Source organism: Malaya genurostris, chromosome 2, assembly GCF_030247185.1.
Source record: "Malaya genurostris strain Urasoe2022 chromosome 2, Malgen_1.1, whole genome shotgun sequence".
NCBI lineage: Eukaryota > Metazoa > Arthropoda > Insecta > Diptera > Culicidae > Malaya > Malaya genurostris.
In genome coordinates, this window is record NC_080571.1 from 134,811,548 (window position 1) to 134,831,343 (window position 19,796).

A 19,796-nucleotide genomic window follows, 5' to 3' on the forward strand; every position below is an offset into this window, starting at 1 on the left:
TATTGAAATACTTCAATGCTTTTGCTATACACGTTTATAATGAAAAATTTCGATTCTATTGGTAGATAAATTATATAAATCCTTTCACATATCACTGAGCTATGAGCTTTAAAAATACGAGCAAGACAAACGCGCCTTATGCATTATCCCCTTTAATACTCGATTATACCAAACATTTCAGAAAAGTTTAATTTTGAATTATTTGAGATTATGTCACACAACTGATAATTTTATCATAAAATTGTTATCATATTTCCGATGGCGTGTAGCAAAAATTATGTTGATTTGTTAGACACAACAAGAGATATTCACGATCAAAAACTTATCATTCTCTCAGAGGGTAAATTTTGAAAAGGCACCCCATAATAAAGTAAGTCGTATTCATGACAAAACAATCTTCGTAATACGTAAAAAACCTGTTTTAATCCACCTAGTGGTGTAATGATGCCTTTCTCATTTATAATATTGTGGTTTTCTATTCAAAATTTTTCTCTTCGATTTTTGAAAGAAACCAAGAGATTGTTTGTGCATTGACTAGTATAACAGAATTAAACATTGCATTAGAGTCCAGGTTTTGTTTCGCCAGTTTAAGTGACGGTGTACAATATTGAACACACTTTGCCCTATAACTCCGGAACCGGAAGTCGGGTCTGGATGAAATTCAGGAATTCCGTATGGGACCGGAAGATCTTTCATTTGAATCTAAGTTTGTGGAAATCGGTCAAACCATTGCTGAGAAAAGTGAGTGAGATCCATTTTGGTATATATGACCACTATTTCTGGTACTTCCGGAACCGGATACCGGGAACCAGGATAGCCGAAATCGGTTTGTTTAGTTGCCTACTGATAATGACTATCGATTTGTGTAGTTTTGAGACCAGTTTAGGAAAAATTTCACGTTTTTTGTTTCGCCGGTTTAAGTGGCGGTGTACAATATTTAACACACTTTACCCTATAATTCCGGAACCGGAAATCGGATCCGGATGAAATTCAGGAATTCCGTATGGGACCGGAAGACCTTTCATTTGAGTCTAAGTTTGTGGAAATCGGTCAAACCATCGCTGAGAAAAGTGAGTGAGATCCATTTTGGTATATATGACCACTATTTCTGGTACTTCCGGAACCGGATACCGGGAACCAGGATAGCCGGAATCGGTTTGTTTAGTTGCCTACTGATAATGACTATCGATTTGTGTAATTTAGAGACCAGTTTAGAAAAATTTTCACGTTTTTTGTTTCGCCGGCTTAAGTGGCGGTGTACAATATTGAACACACTTTACCCTATAATTCCGGAACCGGAAGTCGGATCCAGATGAAATTCAGGAATTCCGTATCGGACCGGAAGACCTTTCATTTAAATCTAAGTTTGTGGAAATCGGTCACACCATCGCTGAGAAAAGTGAGTGAGATCCATTTTGGTATATATGACCACTATTTCTGGTACTTCCGGAACCGGATACCGGGAACCAGGATAGCCGAAATCGGTTTGTTTAGTTGCCTACTGATAATGACTATCGATTTGTGTAGTTTTGAGACCAGTTTAGGAAAGATTTCACGTTTTTTGTTTCGCCGGTTTAATTGGCGGTGTGCAATATTGAGCACACTTTACCCTATAATTCCGGAACCGGAAGTCGGATCCAGATGAAATTCAGGAATTCCGTATGGGACCGGAAGACCTTCCATTTAAATCTAAGTTTGTGGAAATCGGTCACACCATCGCTGAGAAAAGTGAGTGAGATCCATTTTGGTATATATGACCACTATTTCTGGTACTTCCGGAACCGGATACCGGGAACCAGGATAGCCGGAATCGGTTTGTTTAGTTGGCTACTGATAATGACTATCGATTTGTGTAGTTTAGAGACCAGTTTAGAAAAATTTTCACGTTTTTTGTTTCGCCGGTTTAAGTGGCGGTGTACAATATTGAGCACACTTTACCCTATAATTCCGGAACCGGAAGTCGGATCCAGATGAAATTCAGGAATTCCGTATGGGACCGGAAGACCTTTCATTTGAATCTAAGTTTGTGGAAATCGGTCAAACCATCGCTGAGAAAAGTGAGTGAGATCCATTTTGGTATATATGACCACTATTTCTGGTACTTCCGGAACCGGATACCGGGAACCAGGATAGCCGAAATCGGTTTGTTTAGTTGCCTACTGATAATGACTATCGATTTGTGTAGTTTTGAGACCAGTTTAGGAAAATTTTCACGTTTTCTGTTTCGCTGGTTTAAGTGGCGGTGTACAATATTGAACACACTTTACCCTATAATTCCGGAACCGGAAGCCGGATCCGGATGAAATTCAGGAATTCCGTATGGGACCGGAAGACCTTTCATTTAAATCTAAGTTTGTGGAAATCGGTCACACCATCGCTGAGAAAAGTGAGTGAGATCCATTTTGGTATATATGACCACTATTTCTGGTACTTCCGGAACCGGATACCGGGAACCAGGATAGCCGGAATCGGTTTGTTTAGTTGCCTACTGATAATGACTATCGATTTGTGTAGTTTTGAGACCAGTTTAGGAAAATTTTCACGTTTTTTGTTTCGCTGGTTTAAGTGGCGGTGTACAATATTGAACACACTTTACCCTATAATTCCGGAACCGGAAGTCGGATCCAGATGAAATTCAGGAATTCCGTATGGGACCGGAAGACCTTTCATTTAAATCTAAGTTTGTGGAAATCGGTCACACCATCGCTGAGAAAAGTGAGTGAGATCCATTTTGGTATATATGACCACTATTTCTGGTACTTCCGGAACCGGATACCGGGAACCAGGATAGCCGAAATCGGTTTGTTTAGTTGGCTACTGATAATGACTATCGATTTGTGTAGTTTAGAGACCAGTTTAGAAAAATTTTCACGTTTTTTGTTTCGCCGGTTTAATTGGCGGTGTACAATATTGAACACACTTTACCCTATAATTCCGGAACCGGAAGTCGGATCCGGATGAAATTCAGGAATTCCGTATGGGACCGGAAGACCTTTCATTTGAATCCTAGTTTGTCAAAATCGGTTCAGCCATCTCCGAGAAAACCTAGTGAGATTATTTGACACATACACACACACGCACACACATACATACACACACACACACACACACACACACACAGACATTGCTCAGCTCGATGAACTGAGTCGAATGGTATATGACACTTGGCCCTCCGGGCCAATTTTCACTAGTCGGTTTTTCAAGTGATTGCATAACCTTTCTATGTGAGAAAGGCAAAAATAAAAAATCTAAAAAGTACGAGTGTGTAATGTCAGAGACATAACTGGATGTCGTGGATACGAAGAAAACTGACACTCTTTCTTTATAGTTTCGAATATCAATTAGTTAATCGATTGTGTGAATTGTGCAAGCTTTCCTCTTTTTCACTACTAGAATTTGGAACTTTACTTCTAAACTAAAGTACAGATTAGTTACATTAAACATTCTGACACACAATTCAATATTAAGAAGTAACCAGTATAGTTCTTTATGATAATATAATCACAGACTAACAGACATGACAGTATGAGTAAATTCCTATAAAAATAATTTTTCGTGATGCACTAGTTCCACCTATATTGTACTGCGCGAACTATTTACTATCGGTACACCCCTTGTGTTATGTAAAAGTTAATTTACTAGTTGGTTCCCCCTCGTTTGTCAACACCGATCAGCTGCTTGCAGGGATGCCTGATTTCATCATAATATTTGGAAATGAATCGTCACAGTAAATTATTATATTACGTTAATAATATATTAAACTTTTTAGCGATGTTGGAAGGTAACCATTTATTTTTCTCAACATTGTTCATCTAGACTATTTTTTATTGTGTTGGTAATTTTCACCCGAAATTAAGTGGCGGCAGATCAGAAGCAAGTAAATATTGCCACTAAACGGGTTCGATTTTGTATTGCGTTGAAGGATGAGAGGTAGGCACAATTTTGTATATAGTTTTGGCAATATGTATTAAATCTGTATCCTTCATGAAATTCGCATACAAATGCAAATACATATCAATACATTACAGGTAATTCTGTATGAATGGCAACTCTGTTGGTAAATGAAAAAAATAAACACAGTCTAGATGACAGACAGGATGTTTTTGATAGGGTAACGTGGCGCCATCATGACACATGTGAGTACTGTCCCAAATAAAGGAATATTCGAAATGACAGTTAAAATAATCGAAGAATCTAATTTGAGTGTCCTGTCTGTTAGTCTGTGATATAATAGCGGTTCTGAAAGGAACTTTTCATTAATGGCTTCTGAGTCGGTGCTATGCATTTCATATAGCAAATCATCAGAAAGTTCTACTACAAACTACAAGTGGTTGAAAAGTGGGCCGTGAGGAATATTTCGCATAATTTTTTAGGTATACAATTGTTGTTCTAAATACCAGCATACAGAATTTTGATGTCAATCATTTCGGATTTAAATATTTCAGTGGAAAAAGTTATCAAAATGCCATACGAGAAAAATTTCTGGCATTCAGAAGGGCCAAATTGTGTAATTCTCAAATATTAAACACTGTTGCGAATTTTGTACTGTGAAAATTGCTCAAAGCTAATCAAATTATCCTAAAAACTGGCTCTGTGACCTGAGCGTTTGATGCTTTACTCCACGCAAAAGGTCTACTTCCATTGCCGACTGCTCCTCCTGACGACCGGAGTCCAAATGAGAGGACGACCTGAGCGTTTCACGCTTTATAGTACTTGTTCTTACTGATGTTGGTGGGAGAGCCTCACCTCGACATCCAGTTCCGTCTGTAGCATTAGAAGAAATGAACAGTTTTCTCCTTCCATTTTGCCAATACTAGGTTCAAAACGGTTTCACAAGAGTGACCCTTACGATATCCCGATTGTTCCGGTATTAGCAAACAGTTAGAGTTCAAATAGTTAATCAGCTGATCTTTAACAACAAGTTCCAGATTTTTTTCAGCGTGTGCAGCATGTTAGTGGGACGGTACTCCTCGGCTTCATTCATTCCAGTAACCTTGGGGATAGGAACCACCAGAGATTCTTTCCACACTTTTGGCACGTGCCCCGTGTACAACGATTCATTAACCAAATCCAGTAGATCGTGTCCGATAACATGAAAGCAATCCTGTATCACTTTTGAGTTTACATTGTCAATACCAGTCGATTTTCCCAAATTAAAACAAATATTTTTCAATTGTTCAAAAGTGATTGGTTGAAATTCATCAAGTCTACAATAGTTATTCATCGGTTGTGTTATTTCAACAGGTTCACCTACCAATTCAATGCTTTGATTGATCTGTTGAACACTATTTATGAAATAACTGTTGAACTTTTCAGATATAATTTGTACCCTTCTATACCGTTAAAAGTTATGGTTTTCGAAGCACTACGTGCAGGCTTGAACTGTTTGAGAATTTATCATAACTATCTGCTGTTTTGTGATTTTGATCGATCTTCCTCTGTATGTATTCATATCTAGTCTTCTTCAGGGCCCGTGAATAAATATTTCGTGCTTGTGTATATCTACACCAGTGACTATCATTGTTAGTTCTACAGAATCTCTTGTACTGTTTATCCCTCTCCCGTTTTAACCGTTACTAATGCATTAGTACACTTTTTCAATATGTCAGTAAGAATGGATGCCCTGTGATCCGAATTTCCAGTCAACTGTGTACAACCCAAGCTTCTTGATACAAGTCGAGATAAGGTTTGCTTTGAATAGTTTTTCCAATACTTGATTTTCAACATATTTTCCTCATTTCTAGAGCTACTCGTTACGGAAATTGCAATTGTTTCATGATTTGATACCTTGCAATCGGATTGCACATTTGAAGAACCAATTATTTCCAACTGCTTCGTTTGATTGAATGCTGAATTTAATTGATTCTCTGGCGTAAATTTCAACTCCACCCGTGTTCCTGGAATGGGACAAACAAAAAGCAACAGTGTAACCCGGAACACTGAACTGATCGAATGCGTCAGAATCAACTATATGTGTTTCTGAGAACAAAACTAATAAAGGATGTCATTCCTCTATAGAATGACGTAATGCGACATAATTAGAAGACAAACCGGCCATGCTCAAATATAAAATATCTGAATGCCTATCATCCATTAGTTGCTATTCCATTGACGTAATGTTGTTCTTTTGTCGTGAATACGACTTACTTTACTATGGGGCGCCTTTTCAATATTTACCCTCTGAGAAAGTGATAAGTTTTTGATCGTGAATATCTCTTGTTGTATCTAACGAATCAACATAATTTTTGCTACATGCCATCGGAAATATGATCACAATTTTATGATAAAATTTTCAGTTGTGTGACATAATCCCAAAAAATTCGAAATTAAACTTTTCTGAAATGTTTGGTATTAACGAGTATCAAAGAGGATAATTCATAAGGCGCGTTTGCCTTTCTCGTATTTTGAAAGCTCATAGCTCAGTGATCTGTGAAAGGATTTACATAATCTGACTACCAATAGAATCGAAATTTTTCAACTTAAACGTGTATAGCAAACAGCATTGAAGTATTTCAATAGTACACTATTGAAAAACCTGTCTCAAAACGCGTTCTGAGGAAGAGAACAAAATATCTGCTGCTGTACAACAAATCGTTCGAGAAAAATGTTCCGAACGGTGCTTAATATCGTAGTAAGTTCCACAATTTGGTCCTTCTGAAAGGCAGGAATAAATCCCGTACAGCATCCTGATAGTTACTTTCAATGAAATGCAAATCCAAAATGAAAGAATCGACATTAAAATTCTGTATGCAGCTGTTTTTATAGCCGTGAGGACCGCTCATTAGTGGAAAAGCTACAAACGAAATCACGTAAAAAGAAACCTCTTAACAAAAATAGGATCAGTTTGGATTCTATAGCCACTGCAAGCATATGTATTGTGTGTCGTTTGCAAAGCTAGTTTCGCTCCCGACAAGAGCGATTGCGTCACAGCTGCCAGTCATTTGCATTAGTGAAAAAACAACGAAAAGGGGACAACGGTGGGTAACATCACACAAAATCAGCCGTTCTAATGGTTCTAAAAGTTTTCTAAAGAACTATTAGAATTTCTTCTTCGCAAATCGAAAGTAAAAACCTCAGTTTAATGCATATCTAGAACTGTTTGATTGGATTTGTGCACAATTCGCTGTGTGAAATTCACAGTAATCGAGATCAAGTGAATATGAATATCGAAGACTCGTTTGTTTTTGTGAAAAATGTGAAAAAGGGGAATGCTTGCATAATTCATACAATTGATCAACTAATTGATATTCGGAAGTGTTAAGGAACATGTCGGTTGTTTTAGTATTCACGACATCCATATATGTCTCTGACATTACCCACCCGCCTTTTTCGTTTCAAGCAATCTCAGATATACAGGACACTGCTTGCTAAATGCTGGAAGGTTGGTGTCTAAATTCATTTTACATTCCGTGTTCATTTTTAAACAATTAACGCGGATCAAATTAGTTGAAGTACTTTCAGATGTTCTATGAGCTGCATTGTTCACTGACTGAATATCCTCTCCTGCTGCACACTCAACATAATCGAGCCATCTTTACCATTTTTGAAATTACTAATTTTATGTGTTCTTGGATCCAACCTAACCTTCAAAAACTGTCTCGTGTCATCACTTGTTTGCGAAGACTCAATAGGTTGAATCATAATAACCGAGCGAGTCTTACGTTTTCTGTTACTTTTCGTTCTTTTTCTAGATAATTTACCAGAAAGAACATCCGCGTATGACTTTTTGTTATTCTTATCAAAAACTTCGTCATTACTATCATTATCAACATTTTTATCATTATCAGTATTAGACATAATTTTTCTTTTGCGTCTGGGATTTCCATTTGACTCCGAATAAGTCTTTCTATCTGCAACAATTTTCTTTCGCGTCATTACGACTAATTCATTATCATTGCGCTGATTATTCACAATCACGAAACTTTTCAAATCTTCCAAATTTTTTGCCACATCGTTTTCTAAACAGGCCATTTTATTCTCCAGAGCATCATTGGACGATCTGATCAGTCTCTCGATTCCACTCTTTATCGCGATATTAATATGTGCCTCAATGCTCTCACGCACAGCAGCAAACGAATCAATGATGGATTTGAATTTCTTCATCTCTTTCTTCATATTACTAATGAGTGAAAGAACATTATCCTTTGGCATCATATTAGACATCGCGACACCTTCCAAAAAATCAGCACATTTAAACAAAAGTGCCGGTGTTTCTGAAACCCAACCGGCCATGGCTCTCGTAAGCCAAGTACAGCGCTGGTGATAGCCATTCTCGCAAACTGAACATGTTGTTCTAATATCTGATATGGTTATATTTTCTTTACACTTCACACATTCACCCATCATTCATGCACAAACCAAACCGGCCCGACACACAGCTGGCGGAGCAATTTAAAGCAAAGTGAACCATGCAAAAACAATAGACAATGTATTCAATATATCACGATACGACGCCGCTTTGTTTGAGCGATCACCGCACGGCGATTATTGACACAATTTACAGCACAAAATAGAAGTATTTACAATACACTTTCTATTAATCCGTTTAAAGCACAATTAGTCACTTGCTTAGTTACAAAATTTTCACGAAAAGCCACCTATTTCATATAAAATTTATCACAATTTGACTCAGCACTAAAGACGCCCAAGTTACCATGTTCGCCATTCAATACTCAATGTGAAGACCTGAGCTATGGTTTCACCCCTTAGGTGAAGCTGTAATTGTGCTGGTTCTCGCTTCCTCGAAAATACTACCAGTTCAGTTTTCTCCGTAGAGAACTCGATATTTATTTGAAGAGCCCATGAGGACACGAGTTTCTTGTAACGGCCCATGCAGATCGCCAGTTTTGGGTTATATAATAGACACAACGCTGTCGTCGGCAAGTTGTCTTAGCGTGCAAGATGTGTTGATACATTTATCGATGTCGTTTACGTAAAAATAGTATAAAAGGGGGCTGAAGCATAAGCCCTGAGGAAGATCCATGTAACTGAATCGTGTTGTTGACAAATCAACATGCGCGAAGTGCATGTATTTCTCAGACAATAGATTATGTAAAAAGTTGTTCAAACTGGCGAAAGAGCATACTGATCCAACTTCTCAAATAGGATATTTATAGAAACTGAGTCAAAAGCCCCCTTGATGTCTAGGAAAACTGACGCCATTTGTTCTTTACGAGCAAATGACATTTGAATTTCTGTCGAGAGCAACGCAAGACAATCGTTCGTACCTTTGTCCCTGCGGAAACCAAATTGTGTATCTAAAAGTAAGCCATTAGTCTCGACCCAATTGTTTTGACAAAACAGAATCATTTTTTCGAACAATTTCCGGATACAGGAAAGCATAGCAATCGGCCGATACGAATTGTGATCGGAGGCTGATTTTCCTGGTTTTTGAATGGCGATCACTTTCACTTGTCGCCAGTCATGTGGTACAATATTGCCCTCAAGGAACTTATTGAATAAACTCAACAAGCGCCTTTTGACGGTATTTCGTTTGTATTTGGTGTCACGGCGCGGGCGATCTTCTGTTCCAGAACAGAGACAGGGCATACTTTTTTAGCGAAATCGAATATCCAGCAGTTGGAATATTCCTTGCTTTCATTCGTGGTGTTATGATTACGCATTCGTCGGGCTGTGTTCCAAAGAGTGCTCATAGATGTTTCTTTCGTTAAGTCGTCTGTAAACCGACGTCAGTAACCGCGTTTCTTGGCTCTAATCAAAGTTCTTAATTTTAACGTTTAACTCCGTGTAATTACGGTAATTATCAGGTGTTCCATTTTTCTGAATATTTTATACGCGGAGGCTCTCTTCACGTTTAAATTTGTGCACTCTTTGTCCCACCACGGGTTGGGAGGACGGATGTTAGTTTTTGCGCCGGGTACACATTTCGTTTGAGCTTGAGTCGCGGTGTCGAGAATCAAGCCAGCCAAAAACGTGTACTCATCCTCCGGATGAAGTGGTTTTGAGTTCTTTCATGTTTCTCAGATATCGAGGTCGCATAGCTATTCCAATCAATATTTCGTGTGAGGTCATACTCAACATTGATTGTCTTCAATGGTTTTGAGCCACTGGTGATTGAGATTACGATTGGTAGATGATCGCTACCGTGGGGATCAGGAATTATCTTCCACTTGCAATCCAATCGTAGCGATGTCGAACAAAGGGATAAATCCAGGGCACTTGGTCTTACTGGTGGTGCAGAAATCCGTGTAATTTCTCCCGTATTCTGTTATCATCGTGAAGACAGTCCCATCTCGTACCGTGTGAGTTAAAGTCTCCTAAACCAACCTCGGTGCGGGAAGGAGCTCTATGATATCACTGAGCCGCCGATGCCTAACCAAGGCTCTAGGGTGCATATAGATGGAAGCAATACAAAGGTCCTTACCTTTGATTGTAACATGACATGCGACAACTTCAATACCTGGTATCGAGAGGACGCTAATTCGATCAAAAGAATAGCACTTTTTTATCCCCAAAAGTACTTCTCCGTAGGGATAATCTCGATCCAGACGAATAATGGTAAAATAGTGGAAGTTTAAGGATATTTTATAAGTTAGTCAAATTTCGCACAATGCAAATGCGTCACATTTCAGATTATTTACTAGAAAATTAAAAGAATCTATTTTTGGGATGATACTTCTGCAATTCCACTGTAAAACAGTGATTAGATCCGTGACCTCGGTGGATGATTTAGCCATCAAAGGATACAATCGCTGAGAGAAGCGCCAATTAGCAGTCAACTGCTTCAAATATATTTTTACTGTTGGCATGAAAGCAATTAAAATGCTTCTAAGAGGGTTTGAAAGTTGTAAAAATCCAGTCCACAACATGAGAGAACTTCATAAGTCCAGCACCTAGTTGGTTCTCTGGTAGATTTTCAGGGACGCTTGGGGATTTTGTAGTCCCTGGAAGTGTTGGGAATTTCATCTCGGAATTGAGTTTTCCGAGACCAAGAGCTTTATGCTTCAGTGGTTTTCCACGATTCCCGTTAGCTGTAACTTTGCGAAGCCTTTCGGAAGACACCTTCGAATCCTTACTAGAGAGCTTATGAGAAGATCTGTTTGTTCTTTTCCTATAGCTATGAGGGACCACCGAAAATGGACCTTCCAAAGGGTCGTTGGAGTCGCTCTCGTCAGTTGACAAGCAGGCATGTGGGTTCGTTGTCTGTTTAGGAGGGGTGGCACTCTTAACCATCTCGGCAAAGGAATGCTTGGAGTTCATCTGATCTCCTCGCAATGGGTAGCTGTATGCCCCAGTTGTTTGCAATTGATACAATTCATTATCGGGGGTACAAATAGACGAACAGGCAAACGAACCCGGTCCAAGATAAGAGTCTGATTGGGGATAAGACTTTGTTCCATCCCCGGCGATCGATACTAAATGCAATCGCTTGCAATCCAGTATCTTTACATTCTTAAGTGAGGGGTCTTTAAAACAACCCGCCCGTACTTAAGAATGTCTTCGCAAATCGAACTCGAATCGGTGACCACACCGTCGATTTCTACTTCGCGAGCTGGAACTAAAAGGATCCTTTTGAACAAGCTCATTAGCCTGTTTTTAGCTGGTAAACAAGACCCTGAGCTTGTCTGGCCGTATTCTATCTATACTTTTTTAGTATTATATTGCGAAGTCAGGTCCCGCGATATTTTGAAGATATTTAATTTATTTATTTTTTCTTTTGATTTGGTTCAGAAACAGACCGCGTAAGGCCCGGCCGTTAGTGCGAGCCCATTAGGATAGCTCTTTATGGTAGACTATTTACATTCAAGGGAAGTATCAATTTAAACATCGGGACGGGGGGTCAGGATTTAAATAAGACATGTCGCGGAACTACTTCCGCGCAGAAACAGATGATTCGGGGGGAAATATAATGGTCAAATAAAGAAATAAAAATAAACGAAGTAACAGTACTTAACTTAAGATCCAATGGGGGACACCAAGATGGACTTCGTCGATCGGCGTATCGCCGCTTTGATGGTGTGCAAAAACCTCCGAGAGGAAAAGGCACTTTTTTTTATAATCCGCACACAATGGTCGCTTGTTTATAATCCGCACACTTGGCCTTGATCGACAAAATAATAACCGGCTAACGGTACCGTTTCGATCGACCGCTCACAATAAGGCACTGCTCTAGTATATAATGCGCAAAAAAAACTTCTCAGAGGAAAAAGCGCTATTGTCTATTACACAATATCGTCCGACCACTTTATCACACACACAACTTCAATGCTTTCGCAATAAATCCAAATCACGTCCGTTCGCTTGTAAGGTTGAAACGGCAATGATGTAATAATTATGATGGAAATCACAAATCCAATTATTTGGAATGTCGTTTTAGGGCAAAATTTAATCGCTCGTTCTCTTGGACAACTACAGGTGAAATCACCGACCATAAATTTACAGAACGTACCTGAAAATAAAAAGGCGGGTGGGTAATGTCAGAGACATAACTGGATGTCGTGAATACGAAAAAACTGACACGCTTCCATCATTTTTCCGAATATGAGTTAGTTGATTGATTGTATGAATTGTTCAAACTTTCTTCTTTTTCACTAATAGAGTTTGAAGCGATGCACCTACATTAAAGTGCAGATAGATTAGTTACATTAAACAGCTACTATTCTACAACTATATATTCCAAACTTGGAACAATTCTTATTTAATTTGCTAATATAGGAGGTTAGGTACGACAAATTTGTAGTTTATTTTTATTGAAGCTATGAAGTTCGAAGATATCAGATTCTTCTCGAATTTCAGTACGAGACTATTGCAATGGCCTGGCTGAAATGTATCGACGATCTTCGGTATGCAAGAGTCATTCTAATAATAATAATGATAGTAATAATAATAATAATAATAATACAGATTAACCTGTATATATGACAACCCTGTTTCGCATGGCATATTTTAACACGACCCCATACTAGTATAAAGATGTGTTCAACATTATCACTTTCGCTTTCGCATTGCCGTTCGTAATTGAATGTGTTAGTGACGGTACAAATCTGCCTTTCTACCGGTTTTCGGTGCAATCGTGCTGACGGTGTCTCGTACGTTCAGAGTAGCTGCTTTAAATTAAATGACGCTATTTCTCACATCACATTTCATTTTATACCTGCTAGTGGCAGCGGTGAACGGACGTCCCCTTTGTTAAAATATCGCAAAACCGGAAACAGTGAGACGATATAAAAGAGAGAGTTGGTAGAGCGGCAGCCAGTAATACTGAATTGCCTGTCTAGCTGTTAACAGTATCTTTTGGAATTTTCACGCAGAAACACGCACACAGGAGAAACAGTTAAGGGCAAGGCAAAGTCCCGCTCGAACCGTGCTGGTCTGCAGTTCCCAGTTGGCAAAATCCATCGTCTGCTCCGGAAGGGAAACAACGCAGAGCGTGTCGGTGCTGATGCACCGGTCTTACTGGCGGCAGTGATCGAGTACTTGGCTGCCGAAGTGTTGGAATTGGCCGGTAACGCTGCTCGTGACAACAAGAAAACGAAAATCATCCCTCGCCATCTGCAGCTGGCCATCCTTAACGACGAGGAGTTGAAAACCCCGTCCTTTTCAGGACGACCACATCACTGTGATAAAGATATATTTAGGATTGCTTTAAGTTTAGCCAGTTCTGATACTCCTGGAAAGTAGAATGCGTAAATCAAGTGGAAACATTTGTTCTAACAATTTGTTCATTTTTGTTTTCGGCCGCATACTAAAGTAATCACGACAAAAATACATATTGATTTGTGGCAACTCTGTTTCGCACGGCATATTTGTATACTAGTATAAAGATGTGTTCAAAATCATCACTTTCGCTTTCGCATTGCCGTTCGTAATTGAATGTGTTAGTGACCGTGCAAATTTACTTCTATCTTGATGAATCTTTTGGTAGGAAATATTGAGATCTGAGATGGTTCTCGTGTGTGTCTTGTTTCGGCAATAGGCCTTGCTGGACTTTTTGGCTGCCTTTCTACCGATTTTCGGTGTCATTGTTCTGACGGTGTCTCGTGCATTCAGATCGGGAAACAGTGAGACGACAGGTCCTCGATGTTGCTCTCGTGTGTCTTGTTTCGGGAACAGTTGCTCAGCAAATGGTAGGAAAAATTAACCACTCAACTTTTATATGGATGCTCTTGTATAGATGCAGACATATCGCGTTCTGATTGGCTGGTGCTGTCATGAGTTAAATGAAACAGGTTTTGTCGTGAATACGACTTACTTTACTATGGGGTGCCTTTTCGAATGTACTCTCTGAGAGAGTGATAAGTTTTTGATCGTGAATATCTCTTGTTGTATCTAACGCATCAACATAATTTTTGCTACATACCACCGGAAATATGATCTCAATTTTATGATAAAATTTTCAATTGTGTGACATAATCTCAAATAATTCAAAATTAAACTTTTCTTAAATGTTTGGTATAAACGAGTATCGAAGAAGATAATTCGTAAGACGCGTTTGCGTTTCTCGTATTGTTAAAGTTCATAGCTCAGTGATCTGTGAAAGGATGTATATGTTATATAATCTAACTACCAATAGAATCGAAATTTTTCAACTTAAACGTGTATAGCAACATCATTGAAGTATTTCAATAGTACACTATTGAAAAACCTGTCTCGTTTAACCCATGTCAACACCAGCCAATCAGAACGCGTTCTGAAGGAGAGAACAAAATATCTGCTGCTGTACAACAAATCGTTCGAGAAAAATGTTCTGAACCGTACTTAATATCGTAGTGAGTTCCACAATTTGGTTCTTCTGAAAGGCGGGAATGAATCCCGTACAGCACCCTGATAGTTTCTTTCAATGAAATGCATATCCGAAATTAAATAATCGATATTAAAATTCTATATGCGGCTTTTTTTATAGCCGTTAGGACCGCCATTAGTGAAAAAGCTACAAACGAAATCACGCAAAAAGAAACCTCTTAACAAAAATTGGATCAGTTTGGATTCTATCGCCACTTCGAGCAGATGTATTGTGTGTCGTTTGCAAAGCTAGTTTCGCTTCCGACAAGAGCGATTACGTCACAGCTGCTAGTCGTTTGCATTGGTGAAATAACTTTTCGCTGTGTGAAATTCACAGTAATCGAGATTCTTTGTTTTTGCGAAAAATGTGAAAAAGGGGAATGCTTGCATAATTCATACAATTGATCAACTAATTGAAGTGTTAAGAAAAATGTCAGTTGCTTTCGTATTCACGACATCCAGTTATGTCTCTGACATTACTCACCCACCTTTTCCAAGAGTGTACTATTGAAATACTTCAATGCTTTTGCTATACACGTTCAAGTTGAAAATTTTTGATTCTATTGGTAGTAAGATTATATAAATCCTTCTACAGATCACTGAGCTATGAGCTTTTAAAATACGAGAAAGGCAAACGCTCATTATGAATTATCCTCTTTGATACTCCTTTATGCCAAACATTTCAGAAAAGTTTAACTTTGAACTATTTGAGAATATGCCACATAACTGAAAATTTTATCATAATATTGTGATCATATTCCCGATGGCATGTAGCAAGAATTATGTTGATTTATGGCGCCCCATAGTAAAGTAAGTCGTATTCACGACAAAAAGGCGGGTTGGTTATGTCAGAGACATAACTGGATGTCGTGAATACGAAAACAACTGACATGTTACTTAACACTTCCGAATATCAATAATTTGATCAATTGTATGATTTATGCAGGCATTTCCCTTTTTCACATTTTTCGCAAAAAAAAGGCTTCACTTGATCTCGATTACTGTGAATTTCACACAGCAAAAAGTGCACAAATCTAATCAAACAGTTCTTGATTAGCACTAAACTGAGGATAATTACCTTCGATTTGCGAACAACAAATCCTTATAGTTCTTTAGAAAACTTTTAGAGCCATTAGAACGGCTGATTTTGTGTAATGTTCCCCACCGTTGTTTTCTTTTCGTTGTTTTTTTGAAAATGACTGGCAGCTGTGACGTAATCGCTCTTGTCGGAAGCGAAACTAGTTGTGCAAACGACACACAATACATCTGCTTGCAGTAGTGACAGAATCCAAACTGATCCAATTTTTGTTAAGAGGTTTCTTTTTACGTGATTTCGTTTGTAGCTTTCTCACTAACGGGCGGTCCTAACGGCTATAAAAATAGCCGCATACAGAATTTTAATGTCGATTATTTCATTTCGGATTCGCATAATTTATTGAAAGAAACTATCAATATGCTGTAGGGATTCGTTTCCAGAATTCAAAAGGGTCAAACTGCGTAATGCTTTACGACATTAAACTCTGGAACATTTTTCGCAAAAAAAGAATGCTTCAGTTGATCTCGATTACTGTGAATTTCACACAGCGAAAAGTGCACAAATCTAATCAAACTGTTCTTGATTTGCACCAAACTGTGGATAATTACCATCGATTTGCGAACAACAAATCCTAATAGTTCTTTAGAAAACTTTTAGAGCCATTAGAACGGCTGATTTTGTGTAATGCTCTCCATCGTTGTTTTTTCACCAATGAAAATGAATGGCAGCTGTGACGTAATCGCTTTTGTCGGAAGCGAAACTAGCTTTGCAAACGACACCAAATACATCTGCTCGCAGTGGCGATAGAATCCAAACTGATCCAATTTTTGTTGAGAGACTTGTTTTTACCTGATTTCGTTTGTAGCCTTTTCACTAATGGGCGCTCCTAACGGCTATAAAAATAGCCGCATACAGAATTTTAATGTCGATTATATCATTTCGGATTTGCATAATTTATTGAAAGAAACTATCAATATGCTGTAGGGATTTGTTTCTAGCAGCAGAAGGACCAAATTAAGGAACTCACTACGATATTCACCGCTTTTTGGAACTTTTTTCTCGAACGATTTGTTGTACAGCAGCAAGATATTTTGTTCTCTTCCTAAGAACGCGTTCTGATTGGCGCCTTATGAATTATCCTCTTTGATACTCGTTCATACCAAACATTTAAGAAAAGTTTAATTTTGAATTATTTGAGATTATGTCACACAACTGAAAATTTTATCATAAAATTGTGATCATATTCCCGATGGCATGTAGCAAAAATTATCTTTATTCGTTAGATACAACAAGAGATATTCACGATAAAAAACTTATCACTCTCTCAGAGGGTAAATTTTGAAAAGGCGCCCCATAGTAAAGTAAGTCGTATTCACGATAGAAATGCGGGTGGAAAAAACTGGATGTCGTGAAAACGAAAAGAACTGGCAGATTCCTTAAAACTTCCCAATATCAATTAGTTGATCAATTGTGTGAATTATGCAAGCAGGCTGACCTGTTGTCCGTGGTTGCGATATTTATGTGGTTGGTGTAGGTGTAGCGTTCAAAACCGATTATAATCTTCCAATGAAGAAAACATGAATTCGCTGAGTTGATATATGATACAATAGACCTATGATATGAAAAGTATGTTATATATCTACGGTTTTCTACATTGATGTTCCTAGCAAATACGAGGTCAATACATGTGCCTCCAAGGGTAGTAGCTTGTGAAGGAGCAGATTTCATATCCAACTTCGTATAGTTGCTCATGAAATTAATGAATTTAATATAATCTTGTTTTAAGGCATCTATATTGAAATCCCCCTCAACTATCATCTGCGTAATTTTACGCAAGTATAAAATAAATTACGTGTGATTAAAAATTGCTTCTCTTTGTAGGTTGTATCTGGCGAAATATATAGAACAACCAACAGTATTTTTATGCCTTGTAGCGTAATGTCAATTGCACATATGTCACCGAAATTGTCAGCCACCAACAAATTTTCGTCATATTGCTCACTAAGCTGTTCGAGTTTATGAACAGTAGTAATCAAAGACGCACTGTCGTTTAGGTAAATTGCAATACCACCAGCTCTACAATTAGAATGTTTGGATTCGGTGATGCAATCGTAACCTGTTATATTCACTGTAGAACAATTGTCTAACCAAGTTTCGATAAATATCAAAATATTAACTTTGGTTAGTATATTGTCAGTTGAAATATACCCACTATGCATACCCACTGATTTAAAACTTTACATAGAATGATCTATAACGACGCTGGCCACGACCAAAGGCTGTGCTACTGTGGAAGGGAAGGAATGTTAGTCCGATACTCGTTGTTTCTAGAGACCGCGGGTACCACTGCATCTCCACGAGTATCACGGGAGAGAAATTGTATTAGTAGTAAAGGAAGAAGATCCAGATATGTTTTGGTAAACAATACGATCTCAATAGAAAGTGCAGTATCTGAAACGATTAGATATCGGAACTTTTGTCGAGAATACGACTTTTTTTTTTTTTATTTAAAAGACATCTTTATTCAGGCCTATTTGCGTACAAGCTTTACGTGGCCGATTGAGCCGATTTTTTAAATAAAAAATTCTTTGTATTCGATCTCGTTGTCACCCTTTTTCTAGGGGAAGAGGAGCTTCCATTTCCCTCCTGCGAGGATTGAGGGGCACTTTGTTCGTGGCTCGTCTCGTCGTCCATTGACGCATCGGTGGCATTGTTGATTTCCGTCTTCTTTTCGTTTTCCTTGTTATTCGCAGTCTTGATCTCGTTGCTAGTTACTGTAGAAGCGCCTTGTTGTACATTGGTTGCAGTTGCTGTTTGGTTAGATGGTGAAGTTGATTTTGAAACAGGAGCACTGCACTCACTAGTTTCCGTTGTTGAGCGGTTGTCCTTGTTTTTGTTTGTTTTGTTTGTTTTCGTAGTTTCAGTGCAAGGTTTGCCGTAGTGTGCAGGTTGTTCACAAAACTGACATGTAACCAGTTGATTTTCATACGTAATCAGCGATTTACACGGATGTTTCCCGTCTTGATTAAAAATGATGTAAGATGGAATTGCTTTACGTAGTTGCATACGTACCACTCGCACGCCATTCCGGATACCCGGAAAAAAATTCCGCCATACTTCCCTTTCGATGGAAAGAACTTCACCGTACTGCGACATACCTTCCCGAACATACTCTTCGGTGCACTGCGGGGGAAGGTCATGCACGCGTACTTGTATGGCATTGTCCACCATGTGCACAGGAATTTTGTATTTAATGTTGTCACACTCAACGCTGTGCACCTCGTTGTTAACCGAAGCGAATGCAATTGCATCGCTTTCACGTTTAAACATAATGTACACACAGTTAGACGCCTTGTTGAATTGAATCTCAGTTACATTATTAGCGTCTAGATGCATTCGTTCTTTAAGTAAGATTTCAATTTCATTTGCTGCTGGTCTAACTTTGCAACGCTTGAAATCTATACAAATTGAATTTGGCCTTGTTGGCCAAGTTTCAGGCTTTGTTAAATCGTATTTGACCATTCCGTACACTCTATTGTTCACTGCACTGTATTGTCTTTGTTTCTTTTGCTTCGACCGCAAACGATTTTCGACTGCGTTGGCTGAGATGCGAGCACGAACTGAGAATACGACTTACTTTACTATGGGGTGCCTTTTCAAAATTTACCCTGTACAAGAATGGGCAGAATTTTATCGCGAATATCTCTTTATATACTTAACCCAACAACCTAATTTATTCTACAAGGAATCGGGTATATAATCAGCAGTTTGTGATTACATTTTTAGCAGCGTGAGATGACCATAAATAACTGAAAATTTAAATTCGTTCATTTCTTTTATTGCTTCAGACGGAACTAGATGTCGAGGTGAGATTCTTCCACCAACATCGGTAAGAACAAACCAAGTATAAAGCGTGAAACGTTTTTATATCCAAACAGTGTTTAATATATCTTAGACAATTACACCCTTCTGAATGCCATACATTAATCCCGTACAGCAATTTGATAGTTGCTTTCAC

At 38.5% G+C, this 19,796-nt stretch overlaps 2 protein-coding genes across 4 annotated transcripts in view; one reads left to right on the forward strand and one right to left on the reverse strand.

Moving 5' to 3' along the window:
• The window catches only part of LOC131432823 (uncharacterized), a 142,770-nt gene extending 123,120 nt beyond the window's left edge, over positions 1-19,650 (reverse strand). Inside the window, exon 1 of the mRNA XM_058599362.1 lies at positions 18,271-19,650. Coding sequence (XP_058455345.1) covers positions 18,326-19,300 — 975 coding nt within the window. The 5' untranslated portion in view covers positions 19,301-19,650 and the 3' untranslated portion in view covers positions 18,271-18,325. The remainder of the gene's footprint in view (positions 1-18,270) is intronic.
• The window catches only part of LOC131432825 (protein sex-lethal-like), a 285,264-nt gene that overhangs the window by 192,784 nt on the left and 72,684 nt on the right, over positions 1-19,796 (forward strand). The window lies entirely within an intron of this gene.